Raw genomic sequence first — 22,284 nt, forward strand, 5'->3', positions numbered from 1 at the left:
GTCATTCCAAGATAAAATTTGACTACAAGATTATTTAACTGGAGCCAGAACCTTTTGCAGCATGAAGTCAACAGGGATCAGGACAGTGTTTGCGAAGACATAAAATCCCTGTGCAGAAAAATGTGTAATGTGTAAGCCCAGCAGAACTTTACAGTGTCAGGTGCAGTTAACGTATGGAAGTCCTTCAACAGAAAGTTGTTATAGTACAAGAATAAAGGGTCTTCAGCAAAGGATGAATTAAAAACCTGGAGGAGAAGTGTACTAGGGACTAATAACCATCACTACCAGAGTTACCACATCTATATTTAGAGATGTAGTATTACATCATATGGGAAAAGATTTAGCAAATTCTTACCTTGGTTGCTAATTTTTCTGAGGCAGGAGATCAACTGCTCTTGGAAGCAAAGGCAGCTGAGCCAAATGAATCCCTAATTCAAACAGCACGGCCATTTTATGTTGTTAGTGCATAGAATGGTTGGGGGGGGGGAGGAGAGGCAGACTTGCAGTTTTTCAGATATTGCTGAACTACAATGCCTAGCAACCTCAGCAAATATATAACCAGAAAGAGTTAGGCAACCTGGCATTCTCCAAATATTTTAAACTTACTCCCAGCCAAGGAGCAAGGGATTATGGGAATTGTAGACCAAAACACTTAGGTCACATTGGAGTGCCTATTCACTGTATAGGGCTTTGGCTGGAGGGATCAAATCTCCATTCAGAGGTTTGGTCAGTATTTTACATTATTACAGAAGTAGGATATTGCTTATTTTAATAATTAAATGTTGCAATTGCTTGGCAACGTGGGGTGGGTGTCTACAGGAGGAGGCAAGGGGATCAAGGATAATCATGGGTATCATGACATCATTGTGCAAATGATATAAATGACAAAGTGTACCTCATTTGCATGATGGCATCATGATATTATCATGGCTTCCATTGAACCTCTAAGCAACATAGATATAAAATTATAGTGGTTACACATGGTACAAGGGTTTTATCCTTATAAAGGATAACTCAGATAGCCAGTGCATTTAATAACATTACCTGTAACTTGTTTGTTCACAGTTCTCCTTGATATAGGAATTAACTGACACACGTAGGAAAATAAAGACATATGCCGAATACAACAGAATTTTTTCTTATTATGCTTAGACAACTCTTTTTTCCCTGACTTTCATTTGCCCCTCCTTCAGAGAACAAAGATTTGCTAAAACAAGAAAGAGAAGCTTCTTCTACATTAAATATGACTTTATAAATAGAATTCCTGTCCTATTCCCCATTCCAAACTTAAAAAAAAAGAAAAAGAAATCTCTTTGGGAGATATGACTAGATTACTCAAATTAAAGCTATTTTCAGCTCATTCTCTCACCATCAGTTTTGTCCTCAAGCATTTAATTTGGAGTGGAGTAGCAATGATAGCTCTAGGTCAGACTTCCTCAATCTGTGGCCTCCAAAAATATTGACTACAAAACCCATCACTCTGATTTAGGCTGGTTTAAAAGTTGGGAGCTCATGCTATAGTTTCACTATCTAATGAATAGCTCCATTAGACTTTTTAGTCATGTCATGATGATGATGATGATGATAATACTCAATTGAATGGATAGATCAGTTAAAAGCTTTTATCAGGTAATAGTTTTGCTATAGAATAACAGTTTTAAAATGCGAGTATTTATTGTATAAAAGCTGCTGGTGACAAGACCTATTTTAAAAGAGACGTTCCTTTTTCCTCTCATAGAAAAGAATCTGTTTTAAAAAATAACATTACTTGTTACTTAAAAACAAAGGAAGCTGTTTTTTGCTTGAAAAATATCATTCTTAATTGGCATATAAAATATTTGACTGACTATCCTTTTAAGAAAAACAAATCTTAAACATAGTAAACTTATGCTGGTCTATGACTGTAATAAAGATTTGATTTGATCTGAATGTAGTAAACAGGACATTAATCACATCATATCCTTTTATCATAGCCATACTGTTCAGGAATGATGGGAGCTGTAATCCAATGTGTCCAGATGGCCCTGGGTGATTTAAAGCTGCTTTAAAATAACCCCATCTCTTTTCCTCTGTGCAGGAAGACAATCACAGCTACTATTTATCCCGAATTTATGGTCCCGAAGAGATGCGAGCCAAGGAACTTTGGGTTGAGGTGGCTGAAGCTAACAGGAGCCAAGTCAAAATCCATGGAATCCTGTCCAATACACACAGACAGGCTTCGGTGAGCCATCTCTTCTTCTAACCTTGCCAATCCACCAGCAATATGTTGACTTATCTTCCAGTATCTTTTGGTACCTGAACTCTGTAAGTACATTTTGTTCTGCAAGCCCCATTTTCTCTCTCTATTGTACAGAATAGGCCTAGAGGGAGAAACAAGAAAATGGGTAGTAAAAGCAATTAAAAAATAGTGAAGAAAAATGATGTCTGTTCAGAGAAGGGCCTGATTGGAGAATCAATTTTATGTTTAGTTACATCATCTTGGCAGTAGCTTCATCTCCCACTGATAAAAAAGTCAGTATTACAAGGCTAATATCTACTCATCTTTAATGCAGCCAGAGAGGTAGTAATGTGTTTATGGCAGCAAAAGTAACACAAATATTGGATTTACACATGTACTAAGCCATAATGTGGTTTGATTTCGGTTTAGCATGAACTTACCCCAACCGCTGTGATTTGTAAGCCATAATTTATGGCTTTGTGTGAATTTAATCAATTATAGCTTGTTTGATAAACCAGAATTAAACCATGTCTGAGCACATATTTGAATCCAGTCAGTCTTACGGTTCTTTAAATACTAACAAATTTATGATCTAAGTTTCTTGGATGTAATCCATAAAAACTTAGACTGGAATAAATTTGTTGGACCTCTCAATGTCAGAAGACTCTGTTCTTTTAAATGTGAGATCAGCATGAGAAAAAACAGTTATTGTTTTGCTAGTAACTATTATTCTTCGGCATTATTTCCAGTGACCTGGAGATGTGGCCAGCAAATTAATACCAAAACACCATTTTATCTTAACATTCATTACAACATAAAGCGGTTGTTGTTTTGTTGATTATGTTAAAAAAGAAAAAAGTGCCTCAGACAGAGCTCAAAAACCTTCATCATAAATTTCCTAAACTCCAGGAGGGCTGCAAAGAAATCAAAAATACCAAAAATTCACATGAAGTTTGTTATAACTAGAACATTAATACTGAGCAGTTGGTTTGAAATTAATTTTAAGCTGACATTGTAATTTTAACTTTTTTGTCTCAATGGTTTTACAATTATCCCCCTTTTAAATTTTTGACCAGATATACTGTGTTAACAACCCCCATTACTGCCATGCTGGCAAGAAAGATGAGAGATATAAATAAGCAGGAGAGAGAGAGAGAGAGTATCTATGTATATTTTCTCCTTCATTAACCTTAAGGTAAAGCAGAGATTCTGAAGAGAATGTGAAAAAAAGTCAAGAGGGGCCACAATGGTTTTTCTGTGTGTTGCGTATGCAATGAGCATCAAAATGGACAGAGCTTTGATCATCTTGACTTTTTTGCCCACATCCTGAAGATGCCCCTGCGGTAAAGCCTCCTTTGAGTCACATGCATCTCTAGGGCATCTCCACATTGGATCAACATAGAATCCTCAGTATCTTGGTTATGTTGATGGTGTTGGTTGGCTTTATCTCAGCTCCTCTGTTATTTATTGTTTTTTATGATATTTTTCTCTTGTTTTTTATTCTCATAGCCACCCAGAGTCATATGTTTGAGATGGTTGGCCATATAATTAAAGAAAGAAAGAAAGAAAGAAAGAAAGAAAGAAAGAAAGAAAGAAAGAAAGAAAGGAAAGAAAGAAAGAAAGAAAGAAAGAAAGAAAGAAAGAAAGAAAGAAAGAAAGAAAGAAAGAAAGAAGCAGTTGACCATTGACACCTTCCAGGATTGATTTATTTAGGATTGGCTTCTCTAATTAATTTTCTGATGGTTTCACATCTTAATGCTAACTGGGTCCAAATCTGCTTATATTTTTCAAGATTAACCAAGGCAGGCTAGGTGTTGCCACATGATCTTTCACTAGGTTCTAATTGACTCCTATTCTTTAAACTTGTGTGTGTGCATGTATGTATTTCCATTCCTTGGTAAAGAGCAGAGCAAGCAAACCTCTGAATCTCCTTGTTGCTTCCCTGCAGTTCCCCAGAATCACATCACTGAAATTAAGTGGCAAACAACTGAACTACAGCAGTGCAATAAAACAAAAAGGAAAATAGGGTAGGAAGCCTCTGACGGGTTTAGCACACCTTTAATTCTTACAATAATCTCACACAAACCTTCTAAAATCACATTTTAAAAAGAAGAACATTTGTATTTGCTCTCTCAGATGACACCATCACATCATTCCATCATCTGTCCCTGATGCAGTTGGCCAACAAAAATGTCATTTTTTTTAAAGTGCAGATCTCAGTCACAAAACTGATAAAGGAGAATACAGATACCATGTACGCTGGGAGAAACATTTTGCACATATACTCATCAACTTTGGGATTAATTTTCAGCCCAAAGGTCGATAGGGGATCTATTCTCCAGTCAGAAGTTTTGAATGCAACCATTCTGAAAAGAGAAGCCTGTGTATTCCACTGCTCTAGTTTTTCCCAACAACATTTCAAAGAGGATAAAACTCTTTTTTTTTTTTTTAGGGGAAAATGTAGCAGCGGCTATTCTAGACTAGAAAAAAAGGTTGGCTCTATTGTATAACCTGTGAGGTCCCTTCCATGATTTTATAAAAATCTGTACCAAGAAATATGTGTTGCTGATGATTTCATCTTCAAGGAAATTCTAGGCCTCGTGGCATGAAAAAAAACCAAAACTTTAAAATACGTAAGCAGAACCTGATAGCATTTCAGAAGCCTGAGGATTCTGTGTTCTGCTACGTGCAATGGATCACACCTTGCCTTTCTCTGTGACTAATGAAAATATAAGACTATGCCAAGGTACTTTTGCATAAGTACTCAAATTACTTGTTTTTCTTGGTACCAAATTTGGTTTCCTCTCTCTCGCCCAATATAAATACCTGTGAGTGTAAATCTAACTGGCATTTTCTGTTCATCTTAAAGCATTAAGAAACACTGGAATATTTCACCCAGCACAACTCTTGCCTCTAATGCTGTTTTTCCCCATTATTCTTCTACAGAGAGTCATCCTGTCCTTTGATTTCCCTTTCTATGGGCATTACCTGCGGCAGGTCACCATAGCAACAGGAGGTGAGCCTCTCTGGGTACAACACTGGTCATAAGAGTTGCTGTTTTTGCAAAAAGCTTACAGGATATGAGGAATTATCTACAGCATGCATTCTGGAGGCAGTGTTGCACAAACAGTTTAGACTGTGGTTCTCAAATGACTGCAGTTGCTTGACCTGAGCCATGAGTTTTTAACTGAAGCTACTTAGTGGAGGAGTGAGACTGGGAAGTGTAGGTTCATGCTTGCTCCAACCACTTATTGTTGCTGAGCAACAAGCCCAGGTGCTATTCCCTCTTTCCTAAAATAGGGAGAAAGAAGAGAAGGGACACCAATGTGATTCTGTGAAATGATCTTTCTTTATATTCATGTTTGTCTTAGCCTACATTTCCTCCTCACCGTCATCAATGTCATCTTCTTCTAAGAGCCCAAGGTGATGTACATCATTCTCTGCCCTCTCCCCACCCACCATTTTACCCTCAAGACAACTTTGTGAAGTGGTTTGGGCTGATAGGTCATAATTAGCCCCCAATTGCACTGTTGACTGAATCCTTGAAATAGCTCTCTGGCCAGCCAGAGAATTTGCATAGTTGTCCAAATCTGGACTGCTCTGAATCAGCTCCTTCAGTTGTTAGGCTAATTATGAAGCCTACACGGGCTCAGTTGGTGACAATGTCATCTGGGTTCAGGGAGATATAAAGTTCATCTTGAGCAAGAAAAGCAGTATATTTGCTTGTTTTCCCATCATATTTGTCTGGCTGGGACAGGTAGTACTTGGTGTCAGATGACTGTGGTGGCAGCAGCAGCTATGTCAGTCTGTAGTAGTTGATAGAGGTGTGCAAAATTTGGATCCAAAGTAGGCAAAGGTGCTTCTGATCTGGCGTGGGTACCCTAGCTGTATCCAACAGCGGTTTCTTAAAGAAGCAGAGACTGAAAAGACTCAGAGACTGGTCTTGCATAGTAGCAACACAGGCTTAGGAAATTACGTGTTGGGGTAAAGGGGGTATTTAGAAGGCAACAACAGATACGGCAAGGAATCCATAGTTGATTCTGTCCCACCTGTTGAGCATATTAGTGCAAACCTTGGGCTAACCTGTCCATCTTAGCTGCCATTTGGTTCTGATACTGGAATAAGATGGTTAATAGCCATTCTGTTCATCCTGGATACTTAAGCAATGGTTCTCCTCCTGCAATGATGGGAGTAGAAGTGGACAAAAAAAGCTGTCAGGCTCCCCCAACCAGGACCTGCCACTAAATCACAGATCTCTGGACACTTCTCAACTTAGCTCAGCTCTTCAGGTAAATCTAGCAGAAGTCTCACAGACATGGCTCAGCTAGTTAAGAATTTTTATTACTGACAAGAATGAAGGTACAGTATGAAAACAGAGGGGTCCATTGACCAAGTAACATCACACCAGAAGCCCTGCCCTTCAATGAAGCCCAAAAGGGGTAGGGTTTGCATGACATCACATGAAACTGCCTGCAAGCTACAGATGTTTAGGAGCACACATAGGTGTCCATGGGTGGAACAAAGGGGGTGGGGCAAATGACAAGTGTCATGATGTATACATGTGACTTGCATCTGACCTTGGGACACAGATGCAAAAGCTGGGGTTTGTGCTGTGATGTTATACAAAATGTGCAATGCACGTTTTGTCATGTTTACACCATCGCAATTTGTATTGGGTGCCTATGGGTGAAGTGTTGAAAAGTAGAATTCTGAGTGTTTCATATCTTTCCTTGCATAGCCTAAGCTATCTTATAGGTGCAGGAGAAAAACATGTCTTGAAATGAAATTAACTTTCTGTCAGCTTTTGTATGGGGAACAAGAGAGGGACACTATTTAATCCTTCACCTCAGACAGTAAAATAGTTTGGATTAATCCTGAAGAAGAGACGGTGAATACAGCATTTCCCATAGATGGGTGGGCCCCAGCTAAGTCACCCTCCCCTCCCCTCTTACAATCACTTTAAAACCAGCATAAGTTATTTTGAGAATCTATTCTTGCCCTGCCCGCCTTCTTCCGGTCTGATACCATTTCTGATTTCCACCGTCCAGCACACTTGCTTGTGGTGACATCTGGAGTCTATCTCTGGAGATCACTGGAATTTCTACTTTCTCCCACTTTGTGTAAAATTACCACAATGATCAGACTAGCAGCAGTTGTACTCACAGCCTAGTTCCAAAGAGTAGGATGACTTTCCTCCTGTGAGGTCTCATAATCCAGCCCTACCTTTAGACAGAGTGATGTGTTGGGCTGTTGATTTGTGGAGAATTAAAAGGACAGTCAACCACCAGCCTTCTATTATTCTTACTGTTTTCACTGCTGGGGGGTGAAAAGAGATGAGGCATTTTTACTCTCACATGCCCAAATAACTGGATCAGACTTTGGTACCATGCTCCTTGACTCGGGAGGGGAAACAACGGTGGATCACGGATGCTGGGGATAATGGGAATCATAATCCAACGTATCTGGAAAACATAATATTGGAGAAGGCTGATCTAAATGGATCTGTCACCCATTCCCCACAGCAACACAGAAGGAATGATGGGGGATGAGGATGGTGGGAGCTGCAGTCCAATATATCTAAAAGGCATCAGGTTGGAGACTGCTAGTATACGTCACTTTCTTTTCCTCTTTCCACAGTATCCTTGTGAGGTTAGAATGAGAAGTGGAAACCAATGACCAAGAGGACATCTAAACCCTCCTCTTATGCATTGCAGTATACTGGCTCTGGGGTTTGTAGGAGAGAAAAGGCATTGGAACTATGGATTATACCCAATACTTATAAAAAGCAACGATGAAGTCATTTGACTTTGAACATGATGTGCTCCTCCCTATTGTTCTCTTGGCAGGTTTCATCTTCATGGGTGATGTCATTCATCGGATGCTGACAGCTACGCAGTATATTGCCCCACTGATGGCAAACTTCAACCCTGGCTATTCACGCAACTCCACTGTCAAATACTTTGACAATGGTGAGCTGTTGTGATATTTCCTTCCTTGGTAACTTTCCCAGGCATAAATCATCACTTCTGTCCCACATCCATGCAAACTTGCCCACAGCTACTTATGCTAGACTGGACATTTATTTTTGCAAAATGAAATTCAAACTCCAGAAAGTCTCAGCCCCCACCCTACCCCACCCCGCCACTTTTCCCCCCATATATCAAGGCTGGCAGAAATTCCCTATTTTTGGTGTATATATTTTATTTTATTTTTCCTGCTTAGGATTTATTTGTTGGGGAGTCATAATGAAAGATGGTTGGAATCAGGCTAATTAGATGTTTTGTTCTTGGCTGATGATGACTAACTCATAAAACTTTTTTATGATCATCTGTATATGGTAGATCTGATTTACAGCCTAGTTTTTTAGAAAGAGGCAAATATATAGAACTACAAATGGGTAATCAGTGTGTGTGGGGGTGATAAATGCAGGTCAGTTATTTTTGCTAGCGCCTGGTATCTCTGAGTGTATGTGCCTGGGACACGGTTGAGTGCCTGGAATGATTGTTACCAGGGTTACCACTTAATCTGTGCTGATGTTCTCATAAAGTTTTTTCAGTCCTGTTTTCTTCCCACCCTACCTTATTTTTTGTTGATTAAGGATAGATAGTGAGAGAGAGAGATAATTAAATGCTGTGCATATCTCTGTAGCACATGCTAGTAGACAAAGATACTGCAAAAGGTTAAAAGGCCTGCAGAAGCAGGTGGTCCAAATCTATGGGGACTTTTTCAGTGGTTACTAGTTGGATCCCTTGGTTGGTTACTCATTACTAAAGACATTCTGCACATGCTTGGAAGTAAATTTCAACAAGTGAGCAAACTAATTCCTTTCTTAATAAAATTCCCTTGGGTATTTTCTGTTCATGCTTAAGCAGAAGGACAAGAAATGGGTTTAGGAAAGGCTTTCTACATACATAGATTGGTCAGATCCATTACTTCATGGATTTTGTGAATCATAGTAGACTATTAAAGTTCCTAGTCCCCATTCTAGTACTTGCTTTTCTTTTCCCCTTCTACTTCCAAAGGAACTGTGTTTGTTGTCCAGTGGGATCAAGTGTATCTGGAAGGGAAAGAACACAAAGGCTGTTTCATCTTCCAGGCAGCTTTGTACAACAGTGGCAGAATTGTTTTTAGCTACAAGGAGGTGAGTGTATCCACGCTGGTGTAGAAAGGATGACTTTTTCAAATGTTCATCAAAGTCCTGGCCATCTAGAACAAGGAGACTTCAAAGAGTGGGCAGAAGTGGACTGGTTTTCTGGTTTTTCTTTGACACCAGTAATTGAAATGTCTATGCCTTCTCCTCTTTCCTGGCTCCAGATTCCCATGTCAGTGCTTGAAATTAGTTCTACACAACATCCTGTCAAAGCTGGTCTCTCAGATGCTTTTATGATCCTTAACTCCTCCCCTGGTGTGCCTGGTGAGTCTGGCAGACTGTGAGTGGAGGGGGAGAGGAATGGGGTGACAGAAAACAGAAGTATGGTACATATACTGATTCATTTGTTCATGACTAAACAGGGTCTTAGCTTCTAAGACACAAAGTCCTTGTTAAAAATATGAATGTTTGGGGCTGCTGTCTGTTCTACAAAGCAGAATGAGATAGCAGACAGAGAAATCACATATTTAACCATTTCCTTAGCTAAAAGTTCCATGCTAACAGAAAGCAACACAGTAGCAATTTCTACCTGATATGGTTATTACCTGTTTTTCAATAAGTTTGCTTTCATAGAAAAATACTGATAAAGGCATAGGCTGGTTTCACATGACATGCTAATTAATCATGGACTATGTCCTCACAACACGTTAAACAATAATTCCATGATTTGCAAACCTAAATGAACTGAGTGTGTCAAGTGAACCAGACCATCACATTAAGCCATAGTGTGGTTTGTTTGTTCATCTTAGCATATTATGTGAACCTAGCCATTGTGATTTGTCAACCATGGTTTAGAGTTTAATATGTTGTATAAGATTTGCTTGTCTTTGGTTTAGCATGTTATGTAAGTCTAGCCACTGTAATTTGTAAATAACTCTTTATGGCTTACATTCACATTAATTCAATAGGCCATAGAGTTAAAGTCCAACCTTCCCCAAACCGATATCTTTCAAACATATGAGTCCAACTTATCTCAAGAAGGTCAGGCTGAAGAAGGAAATCATTTCTTCCATTCAGGAAATACTTCCTTCCTCTACTTGAAGAATCCCAGAGCCAACCCACCTTTGGTCGCTTGCTTCATTATTGAACTGCTGTAACTGCAATTTCTATCATGTAAGCCCATTCAACCATTCACACATCCCAGTCTGTGCAGAAAGTCTGCTTAAGGCATGTACATTGACTTCCAAGCTGCAGCATGAGTAAGAAAAGAACAAAACCTTTGATTACAATGAAATAACATCCATCAGCTACAAGACCAGTCAATTAATAGTTTTAGTTAAAAGTTGATTTAAAGAATGATCCATATGAACAGCCTATTTAAAAGGAATGAAGATAGTGGGAACCAGACCTAAGAATAAACCAGAATTGCTGAGAATTCTAGCTTATTGCTCATGAGCAGAAATAGTTTTTCTGTTCCTAATTTGTTAAGACGTTGACATGCTAAATTCTGGGGATGGATGATGGGGAAAGTTGCTTGTGTTCTTGTTGGTTTCTAGTTGATTTAGCTGCCTCAGTTGGCAGGAACAATTGGGCAGCACATAATGGACCACAGTTCTCAGCAATTCTTGCTTATAATTATATATGAATACAGAGCCACAGAGAGAGCCAGATGCATTTTCCAAACAAGAGAATTCCACAGTGATATAGTTCTGCTGCTGTTGTTACCATTACTGACCCACAAATACTCAGTCAGACTTCATAAGCAAATCTCTGAGGTAGCTTAGACTTCAGGAAATCTAAAGCTCTCCAGATATTTTTGACTTCCACCAAACCCTGCAGTGTGGGGTTAAAGGATTATAGGAACTGCAGTCTAAAACATCTGGAGGGTTCCAAAATTCCTGTCCTTTATCCAGGCATTGCCTATTATGTGAATTTAGCTTGTTTTAGTCTTTAGAACCAGCTGATAGCTAGTTACATCTTAATATTTAATTGTGTAAAGGTTGGTGGAGATGTGTGATATGGCCACATCCCATAAGAGACAGTGTGGAATCCGGATCTAATTTAATATTCCCCCTAACTATTTTAGAATCTCACCATCGGACCATATATGAATATCATCGAGTGGAATTGGACATCAGCAAGATCACTAGTGCATCAGCTGTGGAATTTTTGCCCCTACCCAGTAAGTTGCCACCCCAAGTTGCATTACCTTGCATTCTCCGGGCATTGTTCTTGCAAAGGCAGAAAGTAATCAGCCATGCAAATGAGGAATATATCTATAAGCTTGGGATCGAAGGAAGGAAGGAAGGAAGGAAGGAAGGAAGGAAGGAAGGAAGGAAGGAAGGAAGGAACGAAGGAAAATTTAAAACAAAAGAGGAACATTGTGGAGATCTTGCAAACTTTCCCTATAGTTATTGGTGCATTAGGTGAAATAACAAACAGATTAAACAATTTTTTACAAGAGCAAAATATTTTGGCTATAACAACTCTTGGATTCACCAAAAAACAAAAAAAACCTGCTGGACACATGTTATATCTTACAATGTTACTTGGATATTTCCTAGGTTCCTGGCTAGAACTCAAATTTCCCCAAAACACTAGTTTAATATGTGCTTTTTCTTTTGTACTCCTTGAGGAATATGAACATAATGATACTATTTTCATGAAAGCTGAGCCCTCTTTTTACAGAAGCCTATGGACTGTTCACGTAAATAAGGTCTTGCATGAACAGTAGCCCCAACTCTGTTCAGTTGCTGATAGTATCACTGAATGACCTACGATCTGAAAAGATGCTGCATGTCAGCCTTCAGCAAGATTCAAAGAGAAAAAGTTTCAAAACTGGAATGCAAACTGAACAGTTGAACTGGGATCTTTTTGCCTCTGGTTAAAAAAAGCAACAAGAAGCAGCTTTGCCCTCCCTTTCTTTTGGTGAAGCAGACAGCCTTTGATAGGTGGAGTTCTTTAAAAAAAAAAAAAAAAGCTGTAGAGAAAGGTAATTTTTAGACTCTGGATCAAATGATAGATTCTTTAGCTAGTAATATGTGCGTAATTTCTTATGCTTTGCTTGGGGGAACTCCTGTTCCTTTGATTGGGTACTTGTCTCAGAGCCTGACCTGAGAGCACTCTGAGCTGAGAGAGAGGCTCTTCACACATCTCATACACATTCTCTTCTTTGGCTAAAGAAGTGCAAGAGATTGGCAGACATTTTAATAGACTAAAATAAAGCCCAGGATCCAAGCGTAAGTGAACAGAGATGGATGGTCAACAGACAGTATGAAATCACCATTAAAGTATTTTCTGCATGATTATAATAAATGCTTTTTTCTATTTAAAAAATGGCTTGTTAAAATTGCTGCCAAATACAGTGGCTGTCATTTTCTTTTAATATTATTGCTATGAACTAAAGAAATAACAGTCCTGGAGCATTTTGAATCCTAAACAGATAACATCAAGTGTTTTTTTCCTCTACCAGTTCAGTACAAATTTGGGATTCAAAATATAGAGTCAGGTTAAGTTTCAGTCATCTGCTGAACATTAGGCTCCTTCCACATCACTGGTAGCTTCACCTCCTAACCATAACCAATGCTTTTGCATCTCTGTGCAGGGTCGGGCCCAGTAACTATTCTGAGCGTTGATGAGCTCCCCCAGGTCAGCCAGTGGAGGGCACCCAAAGCTAGAAGCAACTGGCACTATCTCCATCTTTTCTGTTAGCTTCCTCATATTCACTTTTTGCAGGGAGGGAGGACAATTGTCAGAGGAACGGCAACACTTTTCTAGCAGGAGAAGAAAGGAGAAGGGAGAGGGAAATAACAAAAATAGAAGGTGGGATACAATTCATCTGGTTAACTTGAATTCATATAAATTAATCTTTGGCAACTTCAAGATGTGTGGACTTCAACTCCCAGAATTCCCTAGCCAGCATGCTGGTTGGGGAATTCTGGGAGTTGACATCCACACGTCTTAAAGTTGCCAAGTTTGAAAAACACTGGTATAATTTGAACCAGTTAATTAGGGTTAACAGATCTGGCTTTCCAACATAGTTGGAAGCCCTATAGCATCATGAGGATGCATAAGAGTGGTTTAGATCTCAGATTGCAGCATTCCTTGAATGTAGAAGATGCCTATATCAAGGTATTCTGGATCTGAAATCAGTTAGTGGCTATCAAGTCTTCGTTGGAGAGTTATCCTGACTAACCCTAATGGTGCAATGATTCCTTCATCGATATTAAAAGAGAAGCAGTTGCATTCTGTAAAGGATTGTTTACCCTACTCAAGTTTTCACACATTTAGTAAAGAAGACATTATTGCCACAAAAGACTTCTGGTGACTGGCTCTTTAGTTAGAGAGACAAGGACAGAAAAAAAATGTCATATTTATTATGAATTCAACTGCAAGTAATTCCAAGTTCTTGCTGCTTCTTTTATACCATGTCAAGAGTATTAAAAAATGCGGCTTATTTTTTCAAAAAATTACTTTTGAGATAGGAAACAATGCAACCTTCCCAATTTCTCTGGAACTCTGGGGTTCATCCTGGGACAAGCACTAGCAGGGGCGCAGGCCATTTTTAGAGAAAAAAATATTACAGAATAACTTGTGTGTTTCCAAACTCCTCACAGCTCCTGGGAAGTTTTCAGCAACAACATATTATAGACTGACAGTCAGGGTCAGAATACAGCCCACTGTATGATTTTATGTTCCAAAAGCAACTGATGAAAAAAAAAATAACCTGATCTTTTATTATAAATGAATATTATGGTGATGAGAGCATACTTGGGTGGAATATGATGAGTCCTGAACTAGTTTGATCTTGAGGAAATGAAGTAACAGAGTTCTTTAGTTTTAGTCTGCCTTCCTCAAGATGTGGGGGAACAAGAACAGAAAGAACACCTTCCAAGCCAGCTTTAGAAAATAAGGATTGGAACATTCTTTATTCATTACATCTTTCCACTTGTAGCTTGTCTCCAGCTTCACAACTGTGAGGTCTGTACGGCATCTGGCCTAAACTTCAATTGCAGCTGGTGCCATGTTCTGCAGAGGTAAGTCTTCTAAACCTAAGTGGGAATCTACATTCACTTCTCAAAGGAGTTAAGTTATCTTAATATTGTCTGGCTCTTGTCCTGAAACTTTCACTTAATTCAACCTGTAGAATTTCTGTAGCCTACAATAGTCACATGCAGTCAAATAATTTTAAAATCTACACTTCATAGTCTAAGTCTTCACATCCCGCACAACCTTTTTGATAGCATGGGTCCTCTTCCTCCAAAATACGACAAATAGGTCTGCTGCATGTCCATGCTGATCCTTCACCAAAAAAGAGGACTAAAGAACACAGAGGATGTCATAAAATGTATTTCTGCTGATTTGTATCTGTTAAATGCAAATTTAATAAAATGCTGAAATTTAGCTCAAGGGTGGAACACCTACATTGGTGAGCCACAGATAGCCCCAGCTGCCTTTTTTGTAGCTCCTCAGAACCTGTTCCAACTGCATTGCAGAATGTGTTTTTCCACCTTTTTGAGGGAGGAAAAATACCTGTAAAATATTGTAGGGTTAACATGCTTCAAAAAAGAATATCCTCCCCAAAGCCTCATGTGATGACATGGCTCTATTTTGCATCATCACCCCATTCTCTGTAGTCCCTGTTCCCCCCACCCCCCGCCACCCGGCCAGGAATTATTAAGCACTGCCCTTAGTTACCTGAAACTTGTCCCTTTTTATTGAACTAAAAATACAAGACAAGTGGAGAATAAATTGCCTTAGTTTTTTTACTCAGTCTGCTATCCAGGCAGGATCTACCCTGGAGCCTCTTTCATGTGTGAGGCACTGTGGTGATGCCATTTTTCTGAAACTCAATTGCTGTTCAGTGGGCACATGCAGCAATAAAAAATGAGCTCTTGTACAGTATTTGCTGTGTTTAAAATGTGCTTGATGCCCGACAAAACAAAGTCTTGCACCTATGATGGAAGTAGGAAATGTTGCAAAGAACAAACTGCATGTTTCTTTTGCTCAAAATGTAATTGTGGGCTTGGGTGCTCTGAATATCAGGTCCTCCATTCCTGCACATTTGAGATACTTTTAAAAATATTATAATCATTTCTTGTCCAGGAATCCCTTCTCCATTGAAGAGCTAAGCAATTAAACCTTTGCTGTCCTGCCCTTATGTATTATTTGCTTTCTTCAGTCTCTTTCATTCACAGTCTCCTTAGCATCAGAAGACATGCTGCTTTTCCAGCTTCAGTCACTCACAGACATGACTTATCCTCTCCTCTATCCATGGAGGAAACCACTCATATCTGGAAGTTAAAATATCTTTGAAATACATTTTGCTTGGCAGAATGCTAGACTCATGGTTTCCCCAAAGAACTTTATAGCAGTAGACAAAGCAGGGGATGGGTGGGGGGTGGGAAGGTCTATGGTGCATTAAGGGAAAATAACACCAGAATTACAGACTGGAGAATGTGTCGTGTGAATCAACAGTGACATAGTTATCACAAAGTTGGGATAAAATACTTGTACAGCTAATGGAGCAAGGCTCCTATTCTCCCTTTTATGGTCCCTGAAGCAGAATTGTACTAGATGGTCTTTAGAAGAATTTTCTCTGTAATATAGGCTTTGCAGCCTCCTGAGCTGTGTTTTGGGAGCCTCTTGCTTTCTATGGAATGAGGCCCTCAACATCTATCTTACAGTCCTATAATAAAAGTACTAATGCATCTGTGCATCAAAGCAAAGATGTAGTCACTTTTTCTGGTAGTAAATGCAGTATCTTTCTAAGATAACTTCAGGACTGCAAACACAGTATCTTCCAGCAGCTTTTTAGCTAGCTTAGTAGGGTGTCCTGTTCATATGCTGCCAAGTAATATATCTGATAAAGTAGATATACCTTTGGAATTCACTCTGAGAAATGAGGAATTGATCTGCTCTACGACTGACTAAAACAGGAGATCCATACATTTGATCTGTGCCCATATGATGTGTCTATGTGTTAACTTTAACTTGCATTCCAAGCTTTGTTTATCCAAAATGCCTCAATTTTAAGAATCCTAAAGTTGTCAATATTTCCCCATCACTGATTTTAGATCATTTTCATTTGTAGATGTTTCTAAGCAAAATAGAAATAATAACAATAACAATAAGTTAGAAAATTTGTATACTTTCTTTGATGCATTCAGAAATGAAGATGGAAATGCTGAATCCTACCAAATGCAGAATGCTCCCCATATCTGCAACAGGACACTCCCCACCATGCTCAAAGGGCTGCCTAAAAGTGTGGGGCTGTGAGGCAAACAGCCTGAACCCTGATTGCTCTGCAAGCATCAGAAATGAGGTTCTTTTCTTCCTGGTTATTCCTTTGTATCAGGAATAATCCGCATGTGAATATGTGGCTCCTGTCTGTTGGGTGTGTTTGGAGAGACCAATTTCCTGCCCCATCTTCTGCCTCCCAGCAAGCGTCTCAAAGCGATAGCAAATCACAGTTGGTGCAATGAACATGCAGGAGGAATAGGCTGGGTTTAGGCTCCATTGGGAATAGTTTACAAACCCAATCAGCTGTGGTGGGGCAGGGCTCTTCAAGAAAATCAGGATATGCTCTTATCCAATACAAGCACAGAATCCAAAGTAGCCAAGGGAACGTTTACATGCTTCCAACCCAGCTGTGCTGGAATGGAATCCCCAGTTCCTCAGAGCAAGCCCTTTTTGTCTGTTTGTTATATTTATTTGGTGTCCATGTGTCTGGTACACTAAACCCAGCTGGGAATTCTGATGATAAAACCTTACTTTAGAAAATCACTTGGCCCTCCTACATAGATTGGACCAGATGGTCCTAGGACTTTCCTCTGCTAGCACAGTATGCAAGCCATTTGAAGAAGATGGAGGCTCCAAATTGCTTTTTTACTCTGATGGCAGCATTTGTACTAAGGAGGCCTAGCAACTGTAGCCTGATACAGACATGCCAACAGGACTTTTTAGTAAAGAACTTTCAGCATCTTTAGGAAGCTATAATTTTAGGGGGCGGGGGGGGGGGAAGCCTCAAGAATTTGCCCAGAGAGAGAGAGAACAGTTCTTATAAAGTGGCTGCAGTTTTTCATAAAAGAAGTTCATAAAGACCTTGATTCTGGCACTCTGATGTAGATTACTTCAAGTTAAGCTCCTTCTGTCTGGATCTGTCAAAAGTCTCCTGCTTACCTGACTGACAAATATTAGGAATCCTAGTCTATGCATTGGTAGTGCAATTCCTCATGAGAAATAGAGTGCTGTTATGTGTTTTCTCCTGCATGACCTGCAGTTCTTTTCCATATCTACATTTGCTGAAGCAGCCCATACAGTATGCAGTAAAGTAGAAAGATGCCAGAAAACGCTACCTAGAGGTTTGGTTCACAAAGCATGCTAAACCAGGATTAACAAAACACAGTTTTCTCTTCACAGTATATACTGCATTCTCACTGAACTGTAAACAGCTCAACTTTAGCTTAGTTTAGCATATTGTGTGGACTCAGCCACAGAAGGGGAGAAAGAATAAGTGATTTCCTAGGTTTCTTAGGAAAAACATCTATAGTAAAAGCATCATCTAACAAGCATCACCATATCTTTATTGTTTTAATATCAGCTGTTATGCTTTCTTTTTCCATAGGTGCTCCAGTGGGTTTGACCGATATCGTGAAGAGTGGCTGGAATACGGCTGTGGCCAAGAGGTAATGGTTATAGTTAAAGAAGACATAAAAGATAAAATAATCAGTTCTGGCTGGATGGTCACCAATGGGCACTTCTATACGGCTACTATTTCCTCTCCCCAGTCTCAAAAGCAATTTGAAAATGATCCACACTCATCTTTATTTCGACCAAACCAGAAATGTTGAGAATGAGTATCAAAAATCATTCCACACAAAAAAAGAAAGAAAAAAATTGAAAAAATGGGTCCTTTGCATGGAATTTGTACCTCATCAAGAGAAGAGAGAAATTTGTCAATTTCATGTTTGATTACTTAGCTTCCTTTCTTGATGGGATGGGACAAAACTGTCAAGTGAGCATTCCCCTTATAGGACCTAAAGGATATTGAAGTTCAGAAGCTGAAGAACAGATGAAGCAAAAGTTCCCTTCAGTGGAGAAATAACCCACCCCCAAACAGCAGAACCCCACCATTCCCAGCTGAAAACCAGATTCAGAGAAGTTCCTGTTGAACCACAGCTAAGCCAGGAGTAAATTGGCCAGTTGCTAAAGACAGATGATGGCATGGAATCACATGAGGGCAGAGATTAATTGGGAACAATGCAAATTCTGAGACATGTAGTAACTAAGCTATCCTAGATGAGGATAGGTCTACTCTCAGCTATGGGTCAGTTGCTATCTTTCATCCTAACCTCTTCACAAGCGGCTGTGGGGAAAACCTGGAGGAGGGAATGCTACATATTCTACCTTGAGCTCCTAGGGAGAAGGTGAGATGTCAGTCTAACACATATATATGCTGGGCTCATGAAGACAGAAAGGTGGAGTTTCTGCTGACTGGCAAAATCTTGGAGTTATGCAGGATAATTGTGGAGGGAAGTTGGGGGGAATTCCCATGATATTTAAACTGGGAAAAAAGGGAGAAAAACTGTGGGGCTACACAAGTCCAGTGGAAGTTTGAAGGGTGAGCAATCATGAAGATTGTGTAAAAGCACCAGAAGAGAATATAGAACTTTTGAAGTAATGGGATAATATACAGGGTGTATCAAAAGTCAGGTCCATAGACAATTTATTATATAAATTACATTAAATATCTGAATTAGTTGCCATTTTCTTCTAAACACCTTTTTACTCATTTGACACATGACTTTTGAATATTCCTATGTACAGTAACATTTTCTCTGGAAAAAAATTAATAAAGCATATTGTGATTGGCCTGTGGGGTTTGACTTTTGGGACACCCTGTATATTCCATTCAGCTAAAAATCTAGTGGGGGGAATGAAATGAAAGACTACTTGTTTTGCATGCATTCTGCTTAATCAGCCCCAGGATGTCCAATGCATTTGATCATCTAAAGAGTTTAAGAAAGTAGTATCAAAAAAGGTAGCATGCGCATATCTGCATTATATTTCTGGACAAAGATGAAGGCATAAAAGACAGTGCTAGAAAAGTGATGGTTGACTAATTGCAGCCAATCATTTCCAGTTACTGAAGACCATGTGGAAGAACCAATTGAACAGAGATAAAATGCTGAGATTATGGAGAAGATAACATTGACATTACACAATTAACAACAGATCAAGGGGCAGGGGGATGATGTGCTCAGAGTAAGACAAATGGTGAAAACATTTTATATTGGTAGGGAGGAAGCCTAAACCTTTATGATTAGATTGCGAAGACTCCATATCTGTATGTTTCCAGAATAGTATAGATACATATAAACATATAGGATCAGAAAACGTACTGTTTACTGGTTTAAAGTTGGTATTTAGAACATTTATTACCTTGCTCTTTAGCAAAGGAAAATATGGAGATGCTAGTTTCTGAAGATTGATAGTATTACAGTCCTGCTCCTCAGATTTATAATTTAAAAGATATGACCACCAGGAAAAAGGTATTAGAAGTTGCAGTTCTTAAGCTAATGAGCTGAGGGTGATTGCTGTTAATTGGAGGCACAGCTTCAGGTGAAACCAGAGAACAGCCCTGCTTCCTTTCTCTTCTGTTGTACAACTTACTTCAGTTGCTGTGTTAAAGGATCCTTGAAAAGAATGAGGCAATGGAGACCCAACAGCGATGGATGGGGCAAGAATCAGGTACAGTGGTACCTCTAGTTACGAACGCCCCTACTTACGAATTTTTCAAGATACGATCAGCTCTGGCCCCAAAAATTTACCTCGACTTGTGAACTCGCCTCAACTTATGAACCGGATCCACGGCCATTTTCCGCCCATTCCACGTGGTCCGCGGCCATTTTTCCACCTGTTCCACATGGTCCGCGGCCGTTTTTCCGCCCATTCCACGTGGTCCGCAGCCGTTTTTCCGCCCATTCCACGTGGTCCGTGGCCATTTTCCGCCCGTTCCACGTGGTCCGTGGCCATTTTTCTGCCCTGCTGCGTGGTCTGCGGCCGTTTTTCCACCCCTGACGCGTGGTCTGCAGACGCAGGAACGGATTAATGGTAATTACATTGAACCTTATGGGAAAATTTGCCTCGTGTTGCAACCAATTCGAGTTGCAATCAGAGTCATGGAATGGATTAAATTCGTAACTTGAGGTTCCACTGTATTTGGTAGACTTGATGCAGCTCTGAACTGACCCTGAGGCCTCTCTCTTTGAAGCCAGGGCCAGAGTGACTCTATTTTGCATTGTCATTTCAGTCAGAAGAGGAGACTTGTGCAGACTTTGGAGAGGATGAACACTACATGTCCTCTACTCCCAACCATAGCCCCTTCACACTACTTCCAGAAGACCCTGTCACATCATCCTCCCACTTTGTAGACAGCTTAACCACAGAAGGTAGGTACCATCTTGGGTCAAAAGCTGAGATCCCATGAGATTCTTGTGTGTTTAGACCAGTGTTTCTCAACCTTGGGAACTTGAAGATGTGTGGACTTCAACTCCCAGAATTCCCCAGCTAGCATGGCTGGCTAGGGAATTCTGGGAATTGAAGTCCACACTTCTTCAAGTTCCCAAGGTTGAGAAACACTGGTTTAGACTATTGGAGACTAATGTAAGTACAAATGATACAGTCAACTCTCCTAATTTTTTTTACAGACTGTTCAGCACTATTCTACCCCATTAAAGAAAGCTGCAATTCATACATTAACCACTCTGAAACTGACTTAGGGTTTGCTTGGTTTTTTTTCTCACATAGCTACAAATTCTCACCTTCCAAAATTGCATTGGTTGCCCCATAACACAGACACAATGTCTTCCATTTGGAAAACCCATTACCTAGGATGTGTGAATTTGGAGGAATTATAAAGCAAACCTTTCTGTGCAAGGTTATGGGGTGAGGGATTTTTTTTTTTTTTGTCACAAGGAGATAACCGCCATCAGTCCTCAAATATATGTCAATTAGAGTGCATTGCTTCCAGACAAGGGTCTTTCCCCGCGGCTGCTGAAGTGCGATCGACCCATCTTTGAATCAGCAGAAAAATATGTCCAAGTGAAATTGATTGTCCCCGTTGCTGATTCCTATCTGCTTCTGCTTCAAGTGACTTCATTTGACTTCTCTCCAAGGCAGGTGGCAAAGCATGATAAATTTTATACACAATACCTTGAGGCTGCTCTTAGACAGTATTAGAATAAGGGGGGAAATGCTACTTCGTACCACTATGGATACGTTAAGCCTGTCTCCCTCATGGGCTGGGGACAAAATGAAGTCAACTTCATAGGAACACAGCAGAAAAAAGATGTTGCTTGGTCATATGTGTACCTGGTTAAGTACAAGGGCGAAAGGCCCAGATACATTTTGCCTCTCATTTTTTAATTAACATATACTACTTTTTCCATTATGCAGGGCATTATTATTTCCCATCTTCAGCTCTGAGTGATTATTTTTATACCTGTGCAAACATGGAGATATCAGCTGATGCCCAACAGCCCAGGGCATGCTCACTGGTCACAGGATGTGAGGGGTGGTGGGTGACAGAGAACCTGATGGGGATAGGACTGACCACTAGATGGCAGCACAAAGATATAAAAGAGACTTAATTCTTTGCTACCACCTAATGGTGAGTTGGATCTGGGAGAAAGAATGGAATAGATCAGTGTTTCTCAACCTTGACAACTTTAAGGATGCTGGCTGGAGAATTCTGAGGGTTGAAGTCCACACATCTTAAAGTTGCCAAGGTTGAGAAATACTGGAAAAGGGAATGTGATGGAAGATAGGGCTGGGATTATTGAGTAAGAGCATTGTAAATATACTGTAAAGTCCCTTTTGAGTTTTCAGAGCAACAGTATAGAAATGGTTTGTCATTGCTTTCTGCCAGAATTTCCTAAACTTCCCAGTCTACTCTACTGACCAAAAATTTCCT

The 22,284-nt window shown here is 39.8% G+C and overlaps 1 protein-coding gene across 2 annotated transcripts in view; it reads left to right on the forward strand.

Annotated features, from left to right (window-relative positions):
- PLXDC1 (plexin domain containing 1) overlaps positions 1-22,284 on the forward strand; it is a 63,491-nt gene that overhangs the window by 32,326 nt on the left and 8,881 nt on the right. For both annotated transcript variants that reach the window (XM_088143528.1, XM_088143529.1), the window contains exons 3-11: positions 2,078-2,221; positions 5,165-5,234; positions 8,065-8,187; positions 9,241-9,359; positions 9,533-9,632; positions 11,395-11,490; positions 14,263-14,344; positions 17,935-17,995; positions 20,623-20,761. In XM_088143528.1, coding sequence (XP_087999654.1) covers positions 2,078-2,221; positions 5,165-5,234; positions 8,065-8,187; positions 9,241-9,359; positions 9,533-9,632; positions 11,395-11,490; positions 14,263-14,344; positions 17,935-17,995; positions 20,623-20,761 — 934 coding nt within the window. The remainder of the gene's footprint in view (positions 1-2,077; positions 2,222-5,164; positions 5,235-8,064; positions 8,188-9,240; positions 9,360-9,532; positions 9,633-11,394; positions 11,491-14,262; positions 14,345-17,934; positions 17,996-20,622; positions 20,762-22,284) is intronic.

This window comes from Python bivittatus, unplaced genomic scaffold, assembly GCF_059951505.1.
Source record: "Python bivittatus isolate LINGU-HERP-01145 unplaced genomic scaffold, Pbiv_v1 ctg000410_np1212, whole genome shotgun sequence".
Taxonomy (NCBI): domain Eukaryota; kingdom Metazoa; phylum Chordata; class Lepidosauria; order Squamata; family Pythonidae; genus Python; species Python bivittatus.